Source organism: Sapajus apella, unplaced genomic scaffold (assembly GCF_009761245.1).
Source record: "Sapajus apella isolate SASKATOON/1434 unplaced genomic scaffold, GSC_monkey_1.0 scaffold54, whole genome shotgun sequence".
In the NCBI taxonomy this organism is placed as follows: Eukaryota; Metazoa; Chordata; class Mammalia; order Primates; family Cebidae; genus Sapajus; species Sapajus apella.
In genome coordinates this window covers 9957119-9980646 of record NW_022436994.1, presented here as the reverse complement: position 1 = coordinate 9980646, position 23528 = coordinate 9957119, and the positions used below count along the sequence as shown (strand labels likewise).

At 43.6% G+C, this 23528-nt stretch overlaps 1 protein-coding gene and 1 pseudogene across 1 annotated transcript in view; both read right to left on the bottom strand.

Annotated features, from left to right (window-relative positions):
- Positions 1-7715: 7715 nt before the first annotated feature.
- LOC116527471 lies at positions 7716-8228 on the bottom strand (annotated as a pseudogene).
- A 10089-nt stretch (positions 8229-18317) lies between these two features.
- NPC1L1 (NPC1 like intracellular cholesterol transporter 1) overlaps positions 18318-23528 on the bottom strand; it is a 30509-nt gene continuing 25298 nt past the window's right edge. Inside the window, exons 17-19 of the mRNA XM_032244343.1 lie at positions 23070-23183; positions 22810-22972; positions 18318-19509 (exon numbers count right to left, since the gene is read on the bottom strand). Coding sequence (XP_032100234.1) covers positions 19310-19509; positions 22810-22972; positions 23070-23183 — 477 coding nt within the window. The 3' untranslated portion in view covers positions 18318-19309. The remainder of the gene's footprint in view (positions 19510-22809; positions 22973-23069; positions 23184-23528) is intronic.

Below are 23528 nucleotides of genomic sequence, written 5' to 3'. Positions count from 1 at the left end.
GGTAAAAATTAAGGTAGCCAAAATTAAATATCCACTTTAGTTAGTAGTAATTATCAATATGTATTACTTGTGAAAAATGAACCATACTAATGTAATATGTTAATAATAGGGTAAACTGGATGTGAGCTATACAGGAACTCTGTACTATCTTTGCAATTTATTTTGGAAATCTAAACCTTTTTTTAAAATGTACTCTTAAAAAAGTATTCTAAAAAGTGGTAATCACCCACACCTGTTCCCCTCCCTAATAAGTAAGTAGACATGTTAAGGCAAAGAGCATGCTTGAGATGTACAGGTCAGACGTAAAACTGAGTGAGAGGAGATAGCGCATTGCTGGGCCCCTTCTGGCCCAGCCAAGACTCTCACATGGGCTTCAGGAGGACAGATGCTTTTAGCTGTTTCTCCAGCAAAGACGTTTTCTCTGCGTTTCTCACTCCTTCCTGGTTATGCCATCCCTCATCCAACCACCAAACTCTTCTAAAAATAGCCGTGGCTCTCCTCTAACAGCTGGGGTGCCCAGGGCAGCAGCATGTTGGTCATACTGATGGCAAAGATGCCCAGGGCACACTTACTAGCTTACTTTTTTTTCTTTAATAGACGTGAAGTCTCACTGTTTTGCCCAGGCTGGACTTGAACTCCTGAGCCTAAGCAATCCACCAGCTTTGGCCTCCCAAAGTGCCAGAATTACAAGTGTGAGCCACTGCACCTGACCAACTTACTTTCAAGTGTCAAAGAAAGGGGTACATATAGTCAGTGATAATGCAAGTGGTGATGAGTGGTTGAATCTCAGCTGGAGCATATACTATACCAGGTTTCGCTGAACAACTTTTTCCCATATACATGAGTGTTTTCAAAATAGAAAGTTAGTAAAAGAGACCTGGTGCAAACCTGGTAAATGTTAATGTGTTTAATCTTAGTGTGGGCTCCTATGTATGTCTAGTCTGTGTGTTTGAATTAATTTTATAATTTCATTATTGATTTTAAAGTACTCATAAGTGTTATAAAAATATCTGAACATTATTTTTAAAAGAGAAAAATATTTAAAACTAGGCCGGGGACGGTGGCTCATGGCTGTAATCCCAGCACTTTGGGGGGCTGAGGCAGGCGGATCACCTGAAGTCAGAATTTCAAAACCAGCCTGGCCAATTTGGTAAAAACCCATCTCTACTAAAAATGCAAAAATTAGCTAGGCATGGTGGCACACACCTGTACTCCCAGCTACTCAGGAGGCTGAGGCAGGAGAATCACTTGAATCTAGGAGGTGGCAGTTGCAGTGAGCCTAGATTGCACCACTGCACTCCAGCCTGAGTGACAGAGTGAGACTCTGTCTCAAAAAAAAAAAAAAAAAAGAAAGAAAGAAAAGAAAAAGAAGTAAAACTAAACTATGGTTTGATGAAATAAAATACCTCAGTTAAAAATAAGAATAAAGAATAAAGGAGATCGAAGTTGGGGATGTCTGATATTACCCTCTATAAATCAAGAGAGTTTCTGCATTTTATTATTAAATATTTTACAATTAAAATTTAATGTTTTTTGAGATGGAGTCTTGCTCTATTGCCACGCTGGAGTGCAGTGGCGCAATCTCAGCTTACTATAGTCTCCAGCCCCCGGGTTCAAGTGATTCTCCTGCTTCAGCCTCCTGAGTAGCTGGGACTACAGGTGCATGCCACCACACCCGGCTACTTTTTTGTATTTTTAGTAGAGATGGGGTTTCACCATGTTGGCCAAGATGGTCTCTATCTCTTGACCTTGCGATCCACCCACTTCAGTCTCCCAAAGTGCTGGGATTACAGCCGTGAGCCACCGTGCCCAGCCTAGAATATAATGTTTTAAGAAGATTCGGCCAGGCGCAGTGGCTCACGCCTGTAATCCAAGCACTTTGGAGGCCAAGGCGGGTGGATCACCTGAGGTCAGGAGTTCAAGACCAGCCTGATCAACATGGTGAAACCCCGTCTCTATAAAAAAAAAAAAAAATGAACAAGCTAACCCTCTTCATCTGAATCAGCCTTCCAGGGAAGAGAGTAGGTTGGAAAAAGGTGGAGGGCAGATCACAAAAGGCAAGAAAAAGAGAAAAAGGAATCCAGTACACTATTGAAAATCAAAATGTACATAGTATTGGCCAAGCAATTTCGCTACTAGAAATTTACCATATAACTATATTCGAGTGACTGTTGGATTTATTTATGTGAGGACATTCATTACAGCATTATTTATAATTGTGAGAAGCTAGAGTTAAATGCCCAACCATAGGTGGCTGAATAAATAAATTGTGATACATGGTTTATATTCACTCAACATATATTTACTGAAAATCCATGGGTATGAATTTATGAAGTGAATACAACACATTGCAGAATGGAATATATGGCAGTAACAGGCCCCAAGTAAGTCCAAAACCCAGCAGAGAAAAACCCACATTCAGTCCTAAAGCTGGAGAATAATCTCCTTTGATTCCATGTTCCACATCCTGGGCACACTGGTTTGGGGCCTCAGGCAGCCAGGCCTCCATGGCCTTCTCTTGGTTTGGAGTCTCATGACTGCAGCTCTCCCAGGCTGGGGTTACACTGTAGCTCTACAGTTCTGGGCTCTACTAGGTAATGCCCTAGTGGGAACTCTCTGTTGCAGCTCTGACCATATGTTTCTGCTAAGCATTGCCTTGGGGACTCTCTGTGGTGGCTCCTCCCCTGCAATAAGTCTCTTCCTGGGCCTCAAGCTCTTCAATATATCTTTTGAAAACTAAGTGGAAGCTGCCATGACCCCACCACCCATGCACCCATGCCTGCAGAGTTAGCACCACGTAGACATTGCCAGGGCTTGCTGCTTGTGCCCTCCAAAACAGCAGCCCAAACCAACCTGGGCCCATTTGAGCTGTGGCTGGGGCAGCTGAGGAATGCTGCACTGGAATGCAGCGAGCAAAGTCCCGAGGCAGCTCTGGGAAGTGAGCCTGTGAAGGGTATCCCAGGCCTGTCCTCCAGAATCATTCTGCATTCCTAGAGCTCTGGACCTGTGACGGGAGGGGCCGCCTCAAAAACCTCTGAAATGGCTTTGAGGTTATTGTCCCATTGCCTTGGTGAATAGCGTCTGGCTCCCTTCTATTCGTGCTAATCTCTTCAGCAAGCAGTCTCTGGGCCACACCCTGAGTTCACTCTCCTAAATGTGCCTTTTTATACTTTACATGGCCAAGCTATAAATTTTCCAAATCTTTCACTCTGCTTCTTTTTAAATTATAAATTCTGTCTTTAAGTGGTTCCTTTGCTCTTGTAGCTCACTGTTTGTGGTTAAAAATAGCCATGCAGCAGCCTGAATGCTTTACTGCTTAAATATTTCTTCCACCAGATATCCTAGTTTGTCACTCAGATTCTACTTTCCATAAAGCTCTCAGGCATGGACACAGTTCCACCATTGCTACTTTGTAACAAAGATGCCCTTTAGTCAAGTTTCCAATACCTTGTTTCTCGTTTCTCATACTGTCTATATTTCTACCAACATTAAATGTAATATATTGACATTATATATTATATATTAACCAACATTAAATGTAATATATTAACATTAAATATAATGTTGGTAGAGATATAGATAGTAAAGGCCATTTACTGTCCACATCAGAGACTGGACTGTGTCCAGATCCCTATCAACAGTCATGACAACTGAAGTAATCTTTAAGAAGATTCAGACCCTATATCTCTTCTCTTCTGAGACTTCACCCTTTAAGCTCCATTTATGGCAGTACTGGCTCTTTCTAGCATGCTCCTCAATGTTCTTCCAGTCTCTACCCATTACCCAATTCCAAAGCTACTTTTACATCTTCAGATATTTGTAATAGCAACAGACCCACTTCTCAGCGCCAATTTTCTATCTTAGTTTGTTTTCTGCTGCCGTAACAATACCACAGACCAGATAATCTATAAATAACAGAACTTCATTTAGCTCATGGTTCTGGAGGTTGGAAAGTTCAGGAACTTGATGCCAGCATCTGTTGAGGGCCTTCTTGTTTAGTCCTCCCTTGGCAGAAAGCAAAAGGCAGAAAGGCAAGTGAGTACACAAGATAGAGCCACCAGGGGCCAGCATCACTTTATAACAACCCACTTTTATGGTAACTGATTCGCTCTAGTAATAACAACATTAATTCATTCATGAGGCCTCTACCCTCATGATCCAATCACCTTTTATTAGGCGCTACCTCCCAACATTGTTACATCGGGGATTATGCTTCCAGCACACGAATTTAGAGGACGCATTTCAACCATAGCAAGCATGTTAACTAGAGAGAAGACATCAAAAAAAAAATGAAGCCAGTTTTATAGTAGTGAAAATATGATGTATGAGATGAAAAATACACCAGATGAAATGTACAACAGATTAGAAATAAATAGATAGAGCTGGGAGTGGTGGCTCACATCTATAATCCCAGCACTTAGGGAGGCCAAGGTGGGCAGATCATTTGAGGTCAGGAGTTCAAGACCAGCCTGACCAACATGGTGAAACTCTGTCTCTACTAAAAATACAACAATTAGCCAGGTGCTTGAACCTGGGAGGCAGAGGTTGCAGTGAGCCGAGATCACGCCATTGCACTCCAGCATGGGCAACAAAAGCAAAACTCCATAAAAAAAAAAAAAAGAGAGAGAGAAAGAGAGAAATAGATAAAATATTATTGAACTTGAAAAAATAGCAACAGAAACCACCTAAATTGAAAAAGAGATTAAAAAGATTAAAAAAATAGAGCATCAGTGAGTTATGGGACAACTTTATCTGCTCTAGTAGACATGCAGTTGAGTTCCTAAAGGCTGGAGTGCGGGACAAAAAAATATTTGAAGAAACAATGGCTGAACACTTTCCAAATTTATTAAAACTAAAACCCATCAGCCAAGAATCTCAGTGAACATCCAATAGTAAAAAACATAAACTACATCAAGGAACATAATATTCAAATTGTTTAAAAGCAGTGATAAAGAGAAATCTTAAAAGTAACCAGAGAAAAAAGATAAATTATGTACAAAGGATTATTTAAGAATAACGGCAGACCTCTCAAACCAATGTGAGTCGAAAGATAATGTAGAAACATCTGTAAAATGTCGAAAGAAAATGTCAATCTAGAATTCTGCCCTGAGCAAAAACATATTACCAAATGAATGAAAAATAGACTTTATAAAAGAGTTGAAATAAGACATCACTAGTAGATCTGACCCACACACAAAAAAGGTTAAATGTAGTCCTTCAGGGAGAAGGAAAGTGACATCAGATGAAAATTCTGATCTACACAAAGAAATAAAGAGCACTGAAATTTTTTTAAGTGAGTAAATATAAAATACTATTTTTATTAATTTAAAAATCTCTTTAAAATATATTTTACTGCTTAAAGCAAAAGAAATAGTAAAATGGCATCCTAAGGTTTATAATGTGTGGAAGTAAAGTGTATTACAACCATAGTACAAAGGCCAAGAGGGACGAAGTGAAAGGACACATTGTAAGATTTTTATAGTACATGTGAAGTTATATAATTTATTCGAGGTAGAATGTGGAAAGCTAGCGATTATCAACTGTACAGAAAGCTCTAAAACTAAAAATTTAAACAACAGCATGATCACACAAGCAAAGGGAGATAAAGTAGAATCATACAAACCACTCAATAAATTCAAAAGCAGGCAGAAAAAGCAGAACAATAGCCCATTTACAGATTTAAAGCCATATTGATAATCATAGCCTGCTCAGCAAAGCTGTGTTGGGGTGGAAAGGAAAAGGCATTCTGACCCTCCACATCACACACTGGAATGTGGAGATGGTGGCTCGGAAGACAAACAGCAGGGCTGGAGCACCTTGTCAAAGCAGAAAAATACCTGAAAACTTGTTTTTAATGGAAGCCAGATTATGACAGTGCTGCTTCTGAATATGGAAAATATATTTAAAATAAAAATAACATTAAATGTAAATAAAATTTTCAATTAGAAGGAAGAGATCGTCTAATGACTAAAAAAGTAAAACACAAGTGTATGTTGCTTACATGAAACTCACTTTAAATGTAAAGTGAAAAACATTAAAACTAGTGTGGGCACAGTGGTTCACACCTGTAATCCCAGCGCTTTGGTAGGCCAAGGCAAGAGGATCTCTTGAGGCCAGGAGTTCAAGACCACCCTGGTCAAAATAGCATGACCCTATCTTCAAAAAAAAAAAAAAAACTAAAAGTGTGGCAAAAGATATACCATGTTTAAACCAATCAAAATAAAATGTTGGGCCGGGCACGGTGGCTCAAGCCTGTAATCCCAGCACTTTGGGAGGCCGAGGCGGGTGGATCACGAGGTCAAGAGATCGAGACCATCCTGGTCAACATGGTGAAACCCCGTCTCTACTGAAAAAAACAAAAAATGAGCTGGGCATGGTGGTGCGTGCCTGTAATCCCAGCTACTCAGGAGGCTGAGGCAGGAGAATTGCCTGAACCCAGGAGGCGGAGGTTGCGGTGAGCCGAGATCGCGCCATTGCACTCCAACCTGGGTAACATAAGCGAAACTCCGTCTCAAAAAAATAAATAAATAAATAAAATGTCAACTATAAGTGACAGAATATATATTTTGAAAGGCTAAAAAGATTGTATACACTCACAGAGTGATTATTTCTGGGTTACAGAGATAAGTAACTTTTGTTTTTTGTTTTCTTAACTGTACTATTCTTTCTCTTCCAATTATTCTATCATAAGTTTATGGGGATTTGAGGAGTGTTTGTTTTTAAATAGAGATGAGGTCTCACAATGTTGCTCTCAAACTCCTGGATAAAGTGATCCTCCCACTTTGGCCTCCCAGAGTATCAGGATTACAGGTATGAGCCACTGTGCCCAACCTGTTGTGTTTATTATCAGAAAAATAAATGGTTTTAAAACAGAAGAATATTTTCTGAGAATACACTAAGCTGTCACTGCTATGTCATAATTGCTCTTCAGAGTAATGAAGGCAAAAGATCCCTCTCTTTATTTCATTTATTTAATGGATGTTTATTGTGTGCCTATGTGCCAGGTGCTAGGTGCTAGAAACACAATGGTAAGCAAAAAGATAAAGTCATTGCCTCCTACAGCTTACAGTTTAGAGGGGGAATCAGACATGGGGAAGCCATGTAACCCCACCAGTGAATTTTCATTTTCAAACTGTGATGGGGACTAGGAAGGAGACGGATATGGTATAGTGGGAGCATATAGCAGGGACCTGACCAAGACTTGGGTAACAGGGCAGTATCCCAGAAGTCACTTCTGATCTGAGATCCAAAGGAAGATGAGGGGAGGAAGCAAACCAGAACCATCTAAATCCTTCCCAGAGGTTTTTCTAGCTGGAGTTGACAAAAAAGAACTCTCGTCTCTGGGATGAGAGAAGCTATATCTTCTGCTACATGGAGGAAGCCCATTTTTTACTCGATAGAAGGAAATCAACCCATAAAGAGAAGCAAAAGACTACTGGGCTTTTTAAAAGACTTTGTTTTTTTTAAACTATTTTAGTTTTTGTTAAAATAGAACCCCCCAGCACTTTGGGAGGCCAAGGTGGGTGGATGACAAGGTCAAGAGATCAAGACCATCCTGACCAACATGGTGAAACCCCATCTCTATAAAAAAAAAATTAAAATTAAAAAATAAAATAAAATAGAAACCTAAACTCAGACAACTGCTTGCATCTAATCTGACCATATATGGGAGTAGCAATTCTTTATAAAAGGATGTAGGTGAGAATTACCAATATATCAGTTCCATCAGAAACTGTAGGTTGGAATATCTTAAAAAGAGCAAATTAAATATGAGAAAGCACAGAAAGCTCTCCCTCAAACAAGGGGGGCCTCCTTTAAGTCTTTAATATAGCTCATTTGCAATCATATGAAAATCCATCAGGATCAATCATGCTGCACAATCCCTAAAGGATAAAACTGAAGGAACTCATGGGTAATTTTCACAGCTTCATTGTAAAGTCCAAGGTCAAAAGAATGGTTATCTTCTTTAAACTGGACATAAGATGTACACACGATGGTCGCCTTGGCGGTTACTTTTCCAACCACGTCCATAATTCCAGATATTTCTTCATCAAGGGGTTCCATCAACTCAATGGTTCCATATTTTCCTTCCTTATCTGAAAGAATAAACATTTTTCTGGTGGGATGAATCTTTTCCAGCTTCCCTATGAAGCAGACAGGCTTGTCAATGAACTGAGTTAGCTGCCAGTGTTGATGTGTGACCTGGGTACCTCCATCACGTCCACCATGATTATATGGTCCAAGACTGCAGTGGGTGGGAAACCCATGGATGACTGAACTAAAAGACTTTTTTTTTTTTTTTTTTTTTTAAAGATGAGGTTTCACCATGATGGCCAGGCTGGTCTTGAACTCCTGACCGCAGGTGATCCACCTACCTCAGTCTCCCAATAAAAGACTTTTTTAAGAGTAGTTATAGGTTCACAGCAAAATTGAGAGGAAGGTACAGAGATATCCCATATACCCACGCCAGCCTCCGCACATGCATAGCCTCTCTCATTCTCAACATTCCCCACCAGAATGTACAAAATGGTACATTTGTTACAATATCACCCAGAATCCTTAGTTTACATTAGGGTTCACTCTAGTGTTGTACATTCTATGTGTATGGACAATTGTATAAGGACATGCATCCATGATTATAATATCGTGTAGAGTAGTTTCCCTGCCCTAAAAATCTTTTATGATGTGCCTATTCAACTCCCCAAACCCCAACCCCTAGCAACCACGGATCATTTTATTGTCTTTATAGCTTTGCCTTTTACGGAATGTCATATAGTTGAAATCAGACAGATGTAGACTTTTTAGATTAGCTTTTTTCACTTTGTAGTATATATCTGGAGTTTCTCCATGTCTTTTCATAGCTTAGCTTGATAGCTCATTTCTTTCTAATGCTGAATAATATTCCATTGTGTAGATTAACCCATTCACCTACTGAAGGACATCTTGGTTGCTTCCAAGTGTTGACAATTATGAATAAAGCTGCCATAAACATCCATGTGCTGGTTTTTGTGTAGATATAAATTTTCAGCTTCATTGGGTACATACCAAGAAATGTGATTGCTGAATCATGTGGTAAGATATGTTTAGTTTTAGAAGAAACTGCAGAACTGTCTTTCAAAGTGGCTGTACCTATCAGTAATGAAGGAGAGTTGCTGCTTCTCCACATCCCTATAACATTTGGTGTCATCAGTTGTGGTGTTCACGTCAAGGTCACCACTTGAAATGTTGATCGCCACCTGCTGGGGTCTGTCCTGCAAACCCTAACTCCATAGTGGATGAATAAAATACATTCTCACACCAGAGTACAGTGCTTGAGTAGGCTAGGGAGGTCGTCAGCTGCCCTCAGAAAACACTTGCAGCTACCCGACCCCTTACTAGCTATTCTTCCTTGCATTTATTCAGTATAGATTTAATGACGAAGGTTCTAAGTCCACACGTTTGTGGATAATTATCATGGTTAAATGAGTGGTTTTACAAATGATAAAAGCTTTGGTTCCAAGGCCTAGAGCAAACACCACTAATGGTATCCCCCTTCACCTCCCCCGAGGGGGTCATCCAGCACAAAGTTTACATGAGTAAACAAGTAATTAAACAGAGAATAAAGTTAAAGGAATGTGGGATAAACAGACTTAACTGGCGAAGCTTCTGTTATGCCTAATCTTCATCCTATGACCTAATGCTCTAACGTAAGGACTAGCTGCCTTCAGCCTGTGCCATTGAAACCTTTTGGCCTTCCAAAAGGTTGAGACTATAATCTTACAACTTTCCCTAATATTTCCCTTAATATTTGCCCACCACCCTGAGTGAATCTCAACATTTCCCCATTTTCTGTTATTAATATCAGGCTCTGTAGTGTGATTGCCACCGATGCATTCAGCCATGGGTCTGTCAGGCGAGGCGGTCATTGCTCTTATTCGGGCTTTGCATTCTGGAATGAAGAAATAACATAAGACCATTATGAGAACAATTAGCAGCATTCTTTACCAGTCAAAGAGTGACTCCCAGGAATGGGGTCTAACCAGGGGAGATGACCTTGCACACCTTTCCATATGGCTGTTTGTTGGGTGTGTAGATCCACAGTGTGAAGGGATTCTAAAATTTTAGTTACATTTGCAGTTAAATTGTCTTGAAAAATTCTCTAGACGTGTTGTTTCACCTCATCCCAGCTATGTACTGACTCAGTGATCGATGTTACAGCAATGCTGGCAGTTGCCAGGATGACTCTGGCTGAGACTATAAAGGCTATGAGTGTAACTATGAATCTTTTGTGTCTTCCTGTAGTGTTACTTGACATCTCAGTTTACTATATGCCGTTAATGAGGAACTTTACTGGGGGTAAGTTAATTTCTTTTTAGCTAAACAGTTGCGTTGTTAGAAGCTGTGAAGGGGGTGTTAGTTTAAGTTACAGGGCAGAAAAATGTGGATTCAGAAGATGTGCTCAATGGAGTGTAGCAGGTACAGGTTGCAGGGAAAGTGAGAGAATTAAAAAGAAACAAATCCTAAGCAGGATTCGCTTAGCCTTCTGAGTTGCCTTCTTCAGCATTCCTCAGGTGATGTCCAGGGCTTGTGTCATCCTGTTGGGTCTTTCCTAGGCTGGCTTGAGTGTTTTCTTCTTTCCACCTTTTGATGAGGACACAGTCTCTTGGCAGGTGCTGGTGTACTGGAAATTCTAGAAGTGATACATGTGCTAAGAGATCTTTTATAATCTTTGTAAAAGAGCAGGTTAGTGCTTTTTTAAAAGCCTGTTGTACTTTATCTCAATGTCTCGTTTACAGAAAAACTAGATGATACTTCTTTAACTTTTAACCAATATGTTTACACACAGAATTTCTTTTATAATTAATGTTTTATTTATTTATTTTTTTAGGGGGACAGAGTTTCGCTCTTGTTACCCAGGCTGGAGTGCAATGGCGCGATCTCGGCTCACCGCAACCTCGGCCTCCTGGGCTCAGGCAATTCTCCTGCCTCAGCCTCCTGAGTAGCTGGGATTACAGGCACGCGCCACCATGCCCAGCTAATTTTTTGCATTTTTAGTAGAGACGGGGTTTCACCGTGTTGATCAGGATGGTCTCGATCTCTTGACCTCGTGATCCACCCACCTCGGCCTCCCAAAGTGCTGGGATTACAGGCTTGAGCCACCACGGCCGGCCCTATAATTAATGTTTTAAAACTTGCTTAGACCTTTGAAACAAAATTTATACAACCTATTTGCATAAATTCCTTTCTATAACATTTTTCACGGCTTTCACTGACAAACTTAGACATGCCTTAACTTTCTTTGTTTTATAACCTTCTTTACTAAAGGTACATTCTTACATCTTTAACTTTCTTAGTATTTCTTTCTCTACTTCCTACTTTATCTTCTTTGTCTTGCTTTCTGTGCTTCTCTCTCTCTTTGCCTCCTGTCTCTCTCTGCCTTTTTTTACATTACTGCATCTCTCGTTAATCTCACTTTCTGTATCTCTTGTTGATCTCTGTCTCTTCTAGTCTTTTTTCTTACTTATTCTTTCCTTCTATTTTTCTCTCTAATCTTTCTGTTTCTGTTTGTCTTAGTCAAGCAGTGATGTCATCACTTGTAAGTCTGCTTGTTCATTGCCATAAGCTAATGGGCCAGGCAGTGAGCTGTGGGCTGGAGATTGGACTTAATTAAAGCTGTTTCAAGACTTTGTAGTAGATAAACTGAGTAAGCCATCACTTACTATATTTATGGGCTGAGTGGAAAAAGTTTTTAAGGCCAGTATCAAAGCTTTAATCTCAGCTCTCTGACTGCTAGTAAGCTTCGATTGGGTGATTGAATTATGTGGTCTCTATCAGACTGCAGCTTTTCCTTGTTTACCCGATCTATCAATAAATAGTGTTAAAGCATTAGGTGTGGAGAAGTGCTATATTGCTTTGAATTGCTCTTTACTTAAAGGAATCTTGATGATATTAGGATCGTAACCTAGCAACTAACTGTAAATTCTTTAAGATGGCAAGCTGAAATTAGTAACATGAAACTTAAAAGGAAATCTGAAAATATCTCTTGAAGCAGAGACTTAAATAATATACCTTAACCATGTGCTTAAAGCCACAGACAGAATAGCTTAAATCTTGCAATTGAGTTTTCAGGCTAAATTTATGGACCTTAACTTGCAAACAGTTCTGAAAACAGTGACTTACTAGCAGGCCAAAGACTATCTTTAATCAGTGAGGCAAGACAGTCCTTTATGCATATGTTTCTACTACACTTACATACAAATTTCTTTTGATTTCTGAGAATGGGCACAACATTTTTACTTCTTAATTCAACAAATATTATTTAATCTTTTAAAGGGTAATGTGTGGTTTCACATGCTTTGTTTTTAATTGCTTTTTAACTGATTTGTGGGCCTTCTGTAATTTCTCCCCTTTCAGAGGTTACTGTTTCACTTAAGTTGGAGTTTAAAAGAGCCACGTTAAGGGTAAGAAAGAAATAACAATGGCGATTATCAGAATTTTAAACTTAACTTGAATTTTAGCAGAGAATTACAATTTGGGATGTTGCTTGTATATAAAGAACACGGGAAATTTCACCGTGGGACATCAGCGGAGCGATTCAGTGGTGCGGTCCAGGATGCCAGCCGCTTCCGCTGCTTCCTCTCGCCACCACGCCGCCTGGGCAGAGCCTGTCGGCTGGATCACCTCCAGCTTTTTCTGCCGCTGAGCATCCCCCCCCCCCCCACCCCCGCCCTCGCCCACGCGCACTTTTTTTTTTTTTCCTTTTCTTTTGCCGGCTTGGCTGCAGGGACACTCCTTGCTTGCCCTGCTCCCTCCTCCTGCCCTCTGGCTGCGACTGGGCGGACCTTCCTGCCCGCGACCTCCTGCCCCTACTCAGCTGCTGTCTCTGGTGCACCGGGCTTGGCCCCCAGCTGGGCAGGTTGAATTCCTGGGAGCATTTACTGGCACCGAGTTTGCGAGCTTTTTTGATACTGCTTGCTTCCGGGGCCCAGGCAATAGCTGCCGGCTTGGGTAGAGCTTTCCTGCCGGCGCCTCTAATTCCTTTTTACTTACCGTTTTATAAACATACACCTGATTGCCTTACTGATCATCCATTACTGGGCAGACTAAGAGTTCTTCCTCTAATGCTGCTTGCTTAAGACAAGGACCTATAGCTGTGGCGTCTTGGTCTTTTTTCCTATTCATGGAGGAGACGGCTCGGGGAGAATTTCTGTCTCCTCTGTGACACTTTTACCCGTTGATGGTGGCGCTGAGAGAGAAAGAGGCGGTAAGGTAGATGAGGGTTCCCCTCCTCCCCCTTTTTGGGTAATGTTAGAGGTGTTACTGGGACCCATTGCCTTTGTGCATGATTTTTCCCCACTTGTTCCCAGAGCTTTACATCCTGGCAGAGAGCACGCTGGGCCTGGTGGCTCATGCCTGTAATCCTAGCATTTTGGGAGGCCGAGGCAGGCAGATCACCTGAGATCAGGAGTTCAAGACCAGCCTGGTCAACATGGCAAAACCTCATCTCTACAAAAAATACAAAAACTAGCTGGGCATGGTGGGCACCTGTAGTCCCAGCTACTTGGGAGGGTGAGGCAGGAGAATCACTTGAACTGGGAAGGCAGAGGTTGCAGTGAGCCAAGATGGCACCAGTGCACTCCAACCTGGGCAACAGAGTAAGACTTCAACTCAAAAAAATAAATAAAAGGAGAAAAGAAACTAAAGCCCAGATAAGTCAGATATATTACCCAAAGGGGCCCGGCAGAGGAGTGACAAGCCAGCTTTGAAGCTCCGCCTCACTGTGAGGAGTGAGATTATCTGCCCTCCCATTCCTCTGAACTGCCCTCTCTAGATGGCTCTGAACCTTTCCTCTGCCCCCGCCCACAACCAGCCACTCTGCTCAGGGAGAAAGGCACATCAGAGCTCAGTTCTGATATCTCAGCCCCATACTGGACCTATGTAGTTCCTATTCTGTGTGGGATGCTCTCCTCTTCTCCCTCAGATCTAATGTGGAAACCCTCCCCACACCACCTGGATCCGGACACCCCACATGGGCTGCCTGGCCCCACCTTACCCCAGGGCCTGTAGACCCAATTGTGAGGGAAGGGAAGAGGAAGAACTCTGATTGTGCTTTTCCCTCAGCCTTGCTCTCGTGATTGACAAAGTTGAGGAACTTGTATTGGCCATATGCTTGTTTAAATAGCCAGCCTAGCTTTTCTTGTGGTGCCTTTTTCTTATTGAGTTGTAGGAGGGATTTTTTTTTTTGTTTTTTTGGTTTTGTTTTTGTTTTGCTTAGAGACAGAGTCTCGCTCTGTCACCCAGGCTGGAATGCAGTGGTGTGATCTCAGCTCACTGCAACCTCTGCCTCCCGGGTTCAAGCAATTCTGCCTCAGCCTCCCAAGTAGCTGGGACTTCAGGTGCACACTGCCAAGCCTGGCTAATGTTTTTTGTATTTTTAGTAGAGATAGGGTTTCACCGTGTTGCCCAGGCTGGTCTCAAACACCTGAGCTCAGTCAATCCATCCGCCCTGGCCCCCCAAAGTGCTAGGATTACAGATGTGAGCCACCGTACCCGGCAGAGTTTTTTTTACACATTCTAAATATAAGCCCTTTTTCAAATATGCCTGTATCTCACATAGGTACAAATATTTTTTCCTCTCTATGGTTTGAATTTTATCTCTCCTAAGGATGTCTTTTCAATGCAGAACAATTTATCAGTCGTTTTCTCTATAAGTAAAGGTTTTGTTTCTTGATTAAGAAAAGTGCTTCCTATTTCAGTCTTGGAGATACTCTCCTATATTATCTTCTAGAACTCTATCATTTTATGTTTCACATTTAGATAGACAACCTATCAGGAACTGATTTTTGCATATCTTAAGAAAGTGAGTCAGGCCGGGTGTGGTGGCTCATGCCTGTAATCCCAGCACTTTGAGAGGCCAAGGCCAGTGGATCACGAGGTCAAGAGATCAAGACCATCCTGGCCAACATAGTGAAACCCTGTCTCTACCAAAATATGAAAATTAGCTGGGCGTGGTGTTGCGCATCTGTAGTCCCAGCTACTCGGGAGGCTGAGGCAGGAGAATTGCTTGAACCCCGGAGGCAGAGGTTGCAGTGAGCCAAGATCCTGCCACTGCACTCCAGCCTGGCGTCTGAGACGACAGAGGGAGACTCTGTCTCAAAAGGAAAAAAAAAAAGAGAGTCATGATTTTTTTTTTTTTTAAAGATGGGGTTTCACCATGACCAGGCTGGTCTTGAACTCCTGACCTCAGGTGATCCACCCACCTCAGCCTCCCAAAGTGCTAGGATTACAGGCTTGAGCCACCGCGTCCAGCTATGATTCATTTCTTTATGGTTACCCAACTAGGTCAGCATCATACACTGAAAAACCTCCTTTACCCAATGTTCTGCATGCCTCCTTCATCATAAATCATGTGTCCTTGTGGATATCATCTGTTTCTGGACTTTCTATTCTTTCCATTTTTCTGTTTGTTTTTCCTTGTGCCAAAATCCCACTATCTTTATTTCTGGACATTTATACTATTTTGATTTCTGGTAGTTCTGGTAGTGTAAGTTCTCTTTGTTTTTCTTCAAATTGCCTTGGTGAATTTTCATCTTTTGTGGTTCCATATGAATTTTTGAATCAGCTTATCGGTTTTTGCAAAAAATTTTCTGGGGTTATGATTGAAATGACAGTGAATCTAGAAACTAATTTGAAGAGAATTGACATTTCTGTAGTATAGAGCCCTCAATTCATGGTTTATTCAACCATTTATTTTGACAGTTAATTTCACTCAATATTATGCAAATTAAACTACAAATGTGGTGTTTTTCATAGTTTTCTTGACCAACTTTTGTTAGATTAATTTTATATAGATTATTTTGGATTTTTTGGGGGGGGGTAGAATGGGGTCTTGCTATGTCTTTTTTGTACACTTTTATGAGATCTGTGATGTCAATTTTATTTATTTCTAATCTTTATAACCTTAATTTCTTTTCCTTGCCTTATTACAATGGCTAAGACCTCCAATACAACGTTGGGTAAAGGTGGGCAAGTTTGTCTCATTCCCAATCTCAGGGAAAGGGGTTTCAATATTTGACTATTAAGTATAAAATTTGTTCAACTGTATAAGTTTTTGTATGTATGTGTGTATGTGTGTGTGTGTGTGTGTGTGTGTGTACAGATATATATATAATAACGTTATACAGTTGAACAAATACTACAGATGGGACTGGGCATGATGTCTCATACCCTGTAATTCCAGCTACTTGGGAGGCTGAGGTAGGAGCATCCCTTGAGGCCAAGTGTTCAAGACCAGCCTGCGCAACAAAGTGAGACCCGTATCTCTTTAAACAAACAGACAAAAATAAATACTAGACATAAAGGGGGATATTGTTATAGACATTTCAAACTATAAAAGTGTCAATTTATTAAGAAAGTTGAAACACTCTAAACTTGTATGCATTATACACACACAGAGACAGACAGACAGACAGACAGACACACACACACACACACACACACACACACACAGAGAGAGGGCTAAAATTTATTTTAGATAGAATTTCTGTTGTTTCTAATGGGAGGGTTAGTCACATAACTCAGACCCCCACTCCTTCCTCTCTTTGTATTTTTTTTAAGAGACAGCAGCTCACTCTCACTCAGGCTGGAGTTCAGTGGTGCCATCATAGCTCACCGCTTGGGCTCAAGCCAACCAGTTCTCCCACCTGAGACTCCCAAGTAGATGGCCTGGCTAACTTCTAAACTTTTTGTAGAGACAATATCTCGCTGTTGCCTAGGCTGGTCTTGAACTCCTGGCCTCAAGCAATTCTCCTGCCTCAGCCTCCCAAAGTGCTGGGATTACAGACATGAGCCACTGCATCTGGACTCTCTTTGTGTTTTCTTTCTTTTTTTAAACATAACTCAAGATTTTATTGTATTCATAATAAAACAAAAGATGACGCTTGGAACGAGATCACTTGGCCCTTCCTCTTCTTATCTCCTCCTGGTTGGAAATGCTTGTAACTCTTAATAGCCTAGCCAGCATTCTCTTAGATCTGCGGTGGGGCTCCAAGCACTCAAGCCTCAGCACAGTCTTCTTTGTAGTTTTAGCCTTTTTCTGGAAAATTGGCTTAGTCTTTCCACCATAGCCCCTCTGCTTCCTATCATAACATGGCTTTCCCTAGGCATACAGGAAATGTGTCCTGTGTCACTCACTCTGTGGGGTTGGTGCTTGCCACATTTCTTACAGAAAGTCCAGTGGGTTTTGGAAAGTTCACCATGTTTGTGGGCGTGCTGTTGGCACTCTTTTTGTGTTCTTGATTTTAATTATTTGCTGTTAAATATGTTGTAGCTATTTTTCCGAGCTCATATGTGTCTTTCAACTTTCTTTAATTTTTTGTGTGTTTGTGTGTTTACAGATGTTTTCCATTATTATATGGCCATATGTTTAGTGTTTACCTTTATGGCTTCTGGACTTTATGCTTAGGAAACTTTTCCCACCCCAAGATTATAACATACTCTTCTGTGCTTCCTTCTGATACTTGTATGGTTTCATGTTTGTGTTTAGCTCTTTATCTGTACTTTTATTTGTGTATGGTGTGAGGTGAGATGTAACTTTATTTTGATCCAAATAATTTGCTCACTACTCCCACACCATTTACTGAAGGGTCTGCCCTTTCCTCTGATTTGAAATGTCTGCTGTTCAGGAGCTATTTTTGTTCCTCAGATCTATTTGTTTATTCTGCACCTGTGGAGTTTTTAACAGGGTGACTTGTGCGATTTCTCCTTAGCCTCTATTCCCCGGTAACTGTCCCTTCACCAGACCCTCTGTCCATCATGTGCAGCCAGCAACCCTCCCAAAGGTGGGCAAATGATGCTGGCACATGGGGCTCTTATGAGGACCCCAGAGTAGACAGTAGGCTCCAGAAACGCCAGCTCCCTTCCACCTCTCTCTACTTGTCTCCCTTTACATGCCAACAGTCCCTCTGAGCCTGGAAGCAACGGCAGTTCCTCAGCCAAACAAGGGCTGGACCCAGCAGGGAGCAGAAAGGCTTGAGGGGATCTGGAATGTTCCTTGACATTTCCACCCACTGCCCTGGCATGGGGCCCTCCGGGGAGCTGGTCGTTTGTACGGTGGGTTCTCCTGCAGCTCCTCCAGGTGTTGCCTGCTTCATGGGCTGTTCCAGAAAAGGAGGGGCTGCACATCCTACTCCTGGCTGATTCTCAGGCTCTGTGCCCTCCCAGTTTAAAGGGAAATTACCCCCACTCCTCAAAGGCCCTTGCAAGCCATGAATGCACAATGGCCTGCCTCCTTTCTTGAAAAGAGGGAGGAGAAATAGAACAAAACACAGACTAGTATCTCCACAAATCACTCTCCCACACATGTATTATTTGTGTCATTCACAAAAATTACCTTAAACTGAGAGGCAGCCAGAGAAGGACATGTGACATAAAATGCCATTTCTGCCAGCAAATATTAATTAAACACCCATGTGCACACAGCACAGAGCCGGAATCTTCATCTCCACCGCAGTTCGTGCTTCTGGAGAGCGGTCTAAGAGCTCAGGTTGGGCTGGTTTAAGGCCTGGGCTCCAGGCCCAAGATGAAGGTGGGAGGACTAGCCCAGCCCCAAGAGCTCCCAGCCTTCAGACTCCTGGGTGGCCTTGACTGGCAGCAACAGCCTTAATAAGAGTTGGAGCTTGAGATCAAACCCAACACCATTTTCCAGGAGGGGCTAATCCATGACCAGGGTGCTTATGAGAACATCCTTCCTGGGCCCTTCTCTTGATAGAAAGGGCTGTGGATGGCAGACCTGTAGGTGTGCCCTGGAGCAGGTGGCTGCCAGCCAGCTTCCCGTGGCCTTAGCTCTTGGCCTGAGACTTTGCTTCTCCTTGGCCTCCTGTGGTATCACAACCCAGGATAGCGGTCACTCTGTGTTCTCAGAGACACTGCTACGTATTAAAGACTTACTGACACGGAATTGAGACTTTTGACAGAGGAACTGAGGAGTGAAAAGTTGGAGGAGTGGTGGGCCCCTAGGAAAGAGGGTGAGTGTGGGACAAACATGGACTGTATCTGTTCCTGCCAACTCCCAGACCCAGGCCCAGAAGGAGGAGGCGCTGCCCAAGACCTAGGTGACTTGGAAACTGGGGACCCGTTATGGGAGCAGAGGAGCCATCAGTGGTGCTGCCTGGATGCCTCAAGGACAGGCCATCCTCCAGTGACAGGCAGTCTTATGGTAAAGGCCTTCCCTAGGCTTTGAGGAGGGGACATGTCAAGGGGCAGTCACAAGGAAGACCCTCATCACCCCTCAGTTCAGGACCACAGAGCCTGGACAGGGGCTCTGGCTGTATCAGAACTGCCGCCCATTGTTGGGCAAGTCGTTGCTGACAGCTCCAGCACCCTTGATAGAATCTTCAAAGCTATGGTTGACATAGATGTTGTCAGCTGCAGAGACCTGGGAGGGGTGACCTTGGCAGGAGGCCGCTATGACTGCTGCTTTCTCCTCAGCCTGCTTCTGCTCCAGCGCCAGAGCCGGGTTGACATCAGGCCCTGCAGAGAGACAGAGACAAAGGACCACAGTTAGAGAGGTGGGCAGGGGACACAGGTGGGAAGCACAACAAACCCAGGGCAGGAAGGGTCCCAGGGGGACTCTGTGCCATGTGCCTTCCGGGGTCACTGCATACACAGCCCAAGCTTCAGGGATGTCCCGGTCTCTCCCATCCCCCAGCAATTTGGAAACCTCCAAGGAACAGCCACCACCTGCAGCTCCAAGGCCCTGGACACCCCTGGTCCAGGCAAGTCCCATGACTGCTCCTCCTTGCCCCTCTCTTATGTCTCACCAACCAGCCCCAGCACACACACTCTATTTCTTCCAAGAGGGTCAGGGAGTTCCCACAGGAGAATGTGGTGTCATGGTTAGGAACCATGGAGCTGTGTGGGCTCCAACCCTGCTACCTCTGACCAAGTCTGTGATCTGGGGCAGGTGACTCAGTTCCCTCATTTGTAAAATGGGAACGACAATAATGCCCACGTCGGGGGTAATAAGAGAATTACAGACACATATGTCGATGCACAAACACACCCTTTTATAAATGTCCTCTACTAATTTTTGTTTTTGAGACGGAGTTTTAATCTTGTTGCCCAGGCGGGAGTGCAATGGCACGATCTCAGCTTACCACAACCTCCGCCTACCAGGTTCAAGTGATTCTCCTGCCCCAGCCTCCTGAGCAGCTGGGATTACAGGCGTGCACTACCACGCCCAGCTTATTCTGTATTTTTAATAGAGACAAGGTTTCTCCGTGTTGGTCAGGCTGGTGTTGAACCCCTGACCTCAGGTGAGCCACCTGCCTTGGCCCCCCAAAGTGCTGGGATTACAGGTGCGAGCCACCTAGTAATATTTTACTATTATTACCATCTGGTGGGGGGTAAAATTGAACTCCTCCCAGTTTGCCCACCCTGAGAGCCAGAAACACCCTCATCTTGGGAGGCTCAAATTAAATCTCTGTGAGGGGCAGTTTTTAATGACCAAGCTCAACAATGAGGACACAGGGAAATGGCCACACGCACAAGCTACAGGTGCAAGTTTAAATGGTAAAACTTTCTGGAGGGTACTCACATTGGCATTAAAATTGATGTTCACAGCTCTTCTCTAAGGAAATATTGGAGGATGAGGTCAAATATTCACCCACAGGATCACTCACTGCAGCACAGCAGTGGTAGTAGAAAGTCAGAAATGATCTAATGTCCAACAGTTGGGAGCTGGTTCAGTAAATCAAGCTGAAGTCATATGATAGGATGGTGTTTTCAAACTAAGAGTTGCCATCCATTAATGAGTCATGAAATCAATTAGTAGATTAATATCAGCTTTAAAAAATTGTTTTTTGAGACAGAATCTCGCCCTGTTGCCCAGGTTGGAGCACAGTGGCATGATCTTGGCTCACTGCAATCTCCGTCTCCCAGGTTCAAGTGATTATCCTGCCTCAGCTTCCCAAGTAGCTGGGACTACAGGTGCCCACCATCATGCCCAGCTAATTTTTTTTTTTTTTTTGAGACGGAGTTTCGCTCTTGTTACCCAGGCTGGAGTGCAATGGCGCGATCTCGGCTCACCGCAACCTCCGCCTCCTGGGTTCAGGCAATTCTCCTGCCTCAGCCTCCTGAGTAGCTGGGATTACAGGCACGCGCCACCATGCCCAGCTAATTTTTTGTATTTTTAGTAGAGACGGGGTTTCACCATGTTGACCAGGATGGTCTCGATCTCTTGACCTCGTGATCCACCCGCCTCAGCCTCCCAAAGTGCTGGGATTACAGGCTTGAGCCACCGCGCCCGGCCTGCCCAGCTAATTTTTGTATTTCAGGTAGAGATAAGGTTTCACCATGTTGGCCAGCCTTGTCTCGAACTCCTGACCTCAGGTGATCCATACCCCTCAACCTCCCAAAGTGCTAGGATTATAGGCATGAGCCACAGCTCCTGGCCAATATTCAAAAAAATTAGTGAGGCCAGTGCAGTGGCCCACACCTGTAATCCCTGCACTTTGGGAGGCCAAGGTGGGCAGATTACTTGAGGTCAGGAGTTTGAGACTAGCCTGACCAACATTGTGAAACCCCATCTCTAATAAAAATACAAAAATAAACTGGGCATGGTGGCATGCACCTATAGCCCCAGCCACTTGGGAGGCTGAGACAGGAGAATCACTTGAACCTGGGAGGCAAAGGCTGCAGTGAGCTGAAATCACACCACTGCACTCCAACCTGGGCAACAGAGTGAGACTCTGTCTCAAAAGGTAATAATAATGATAGGGTCAGGCACAGTGGCTCATGCCTATAATCCCAGCACTTTGGGAGCCCTTGGCGGTGAAAATCACCTGGTCAGAAGTTCAAGACCCATCTGGCCAACATGGTGAAACCCTGTCTCTACTAAAAATACAAAAAAAAAAAAAAAAAAAATTAGCCCACTGTGGTGGTGGGCGTCTGTAATCCTGGGTGCTCGGGAGGCTGAAACAGGAGAATCACCTGAACGTGGGAGGTGGAGGTTGCAGGGAGCCGAGATCACACCACTGCACTCCAGCTTGGGTGACAGAGTGAGACTCTGTCTCAAAAAATTAAAATAATAAACTTATAATAAAATAAAAGCCAAGTGCAGTGGCTCACACCTGTAATCCTAGCACTATGGAAGGCCAAGGCAAATCACTTGAGCTCAGGAGTTTAGACCAGCCTGGGCAACATAGGGAGACCCCATCTCTCCAAAAAAAAAAAATTAGCTGGGCATGGTGCTGTAGTCCCAGCTACTTGGGAAGCTGAGGCAGGAGGATCATTTGAGCTTGGGAAGTCAAGGCTGCAGTGAGCTGTGATCATGCTACCGCACTCCAGCCTGGGTGTCACAGCGAGACCCTGTCTCCAAAAAAAATTAATAATAATAATACTAGAATGGAACCAGCAAGATCGGAATGTTTCACATGTATAAGGGCAAGTATTAATATTATTTAGTGAAGCATTTGTTTTAGGCAGGCATGTCTATGTGTGCTCATGCGTGTCACCTCTCAGTGTAAAATATATTTCTTTCTGAAGGACATGCCTAAAAGTCCGACAGGAGTGCAGTGGAGATCCACAGTGTACAGGGCCACGGAAACATTGTTTGAGACATACATCTGCTGACAAAAAAAGATGTTCACAGCACATTCAATGAACAACAGTAGCTTCCAAGACTAGAAGTGCCACATGCTCACGGTCCTGGCTTCTGGCGTCTGCCCATGGCTTCCATGCACTTCCTGAGCTTTCTTGGTGAGCATGCACTGTTGCTGTTGTCATCATGATAATCATGACAGCCTGGTAGGAACAGTCGTGGGCACTCACCCAGGTAGCTGAGGATGACTGGCAGGAAGACTAAGCCATGCAGCAGGCCCAGCAGGGTGATCAGGAGGTTGAGGCGAAAGAAGAAGATCTGAATGAGCTGGGCCTTGGCGAGGCCCAAGACAAGGATGCCAGGCAGGTTGGTCATGGCCACACCTGCAAACACCTGGAAGGTCAGAGACAGGTGTCAGGCAGGGCACAGGGCATCAGGCAGGGCACAGGGTGTCAGGTAGGCACAGGGTGGCCCAATCCTCCCTACTCACCGCACTGCCCATAGAGATGGTGGCCTCTTTGGCCCTTTCCAACCGGGTGGCCTTGGTGCTGACGGCAAAGGAGCGGGTAATGTGGGACACAAACTCCACAGACATGCCCACCGCCTATGGGCAGAGAGAGGGCATCAGCCAAGAAAGGTAAAGGTGAGGGAGGAACTAGGGAGATGAGGCCTCCACCAGGACCAGCAGGGCAGGCATCTAGACTGTAGACAGAACTGAGAGTATTTGGCTGGGTGCAGTGGCTCATGCCTATAATCCCAACACTTTGGGAGGCTGAAGTGAGAGGATCACTTGAGTCCAGGAGTTTGAGGCCAGCTTGGGCAACAAAGTGAGATCCCCATCTCTACAACAAAAATAAAAACATTAGCTAGATGCAGTGGCATGTGCCTGTAATCCCAGCTACTTGGGAGACTAAGGTGGGAGGATCGCTTGAGCCCAGGATTTCGAAGC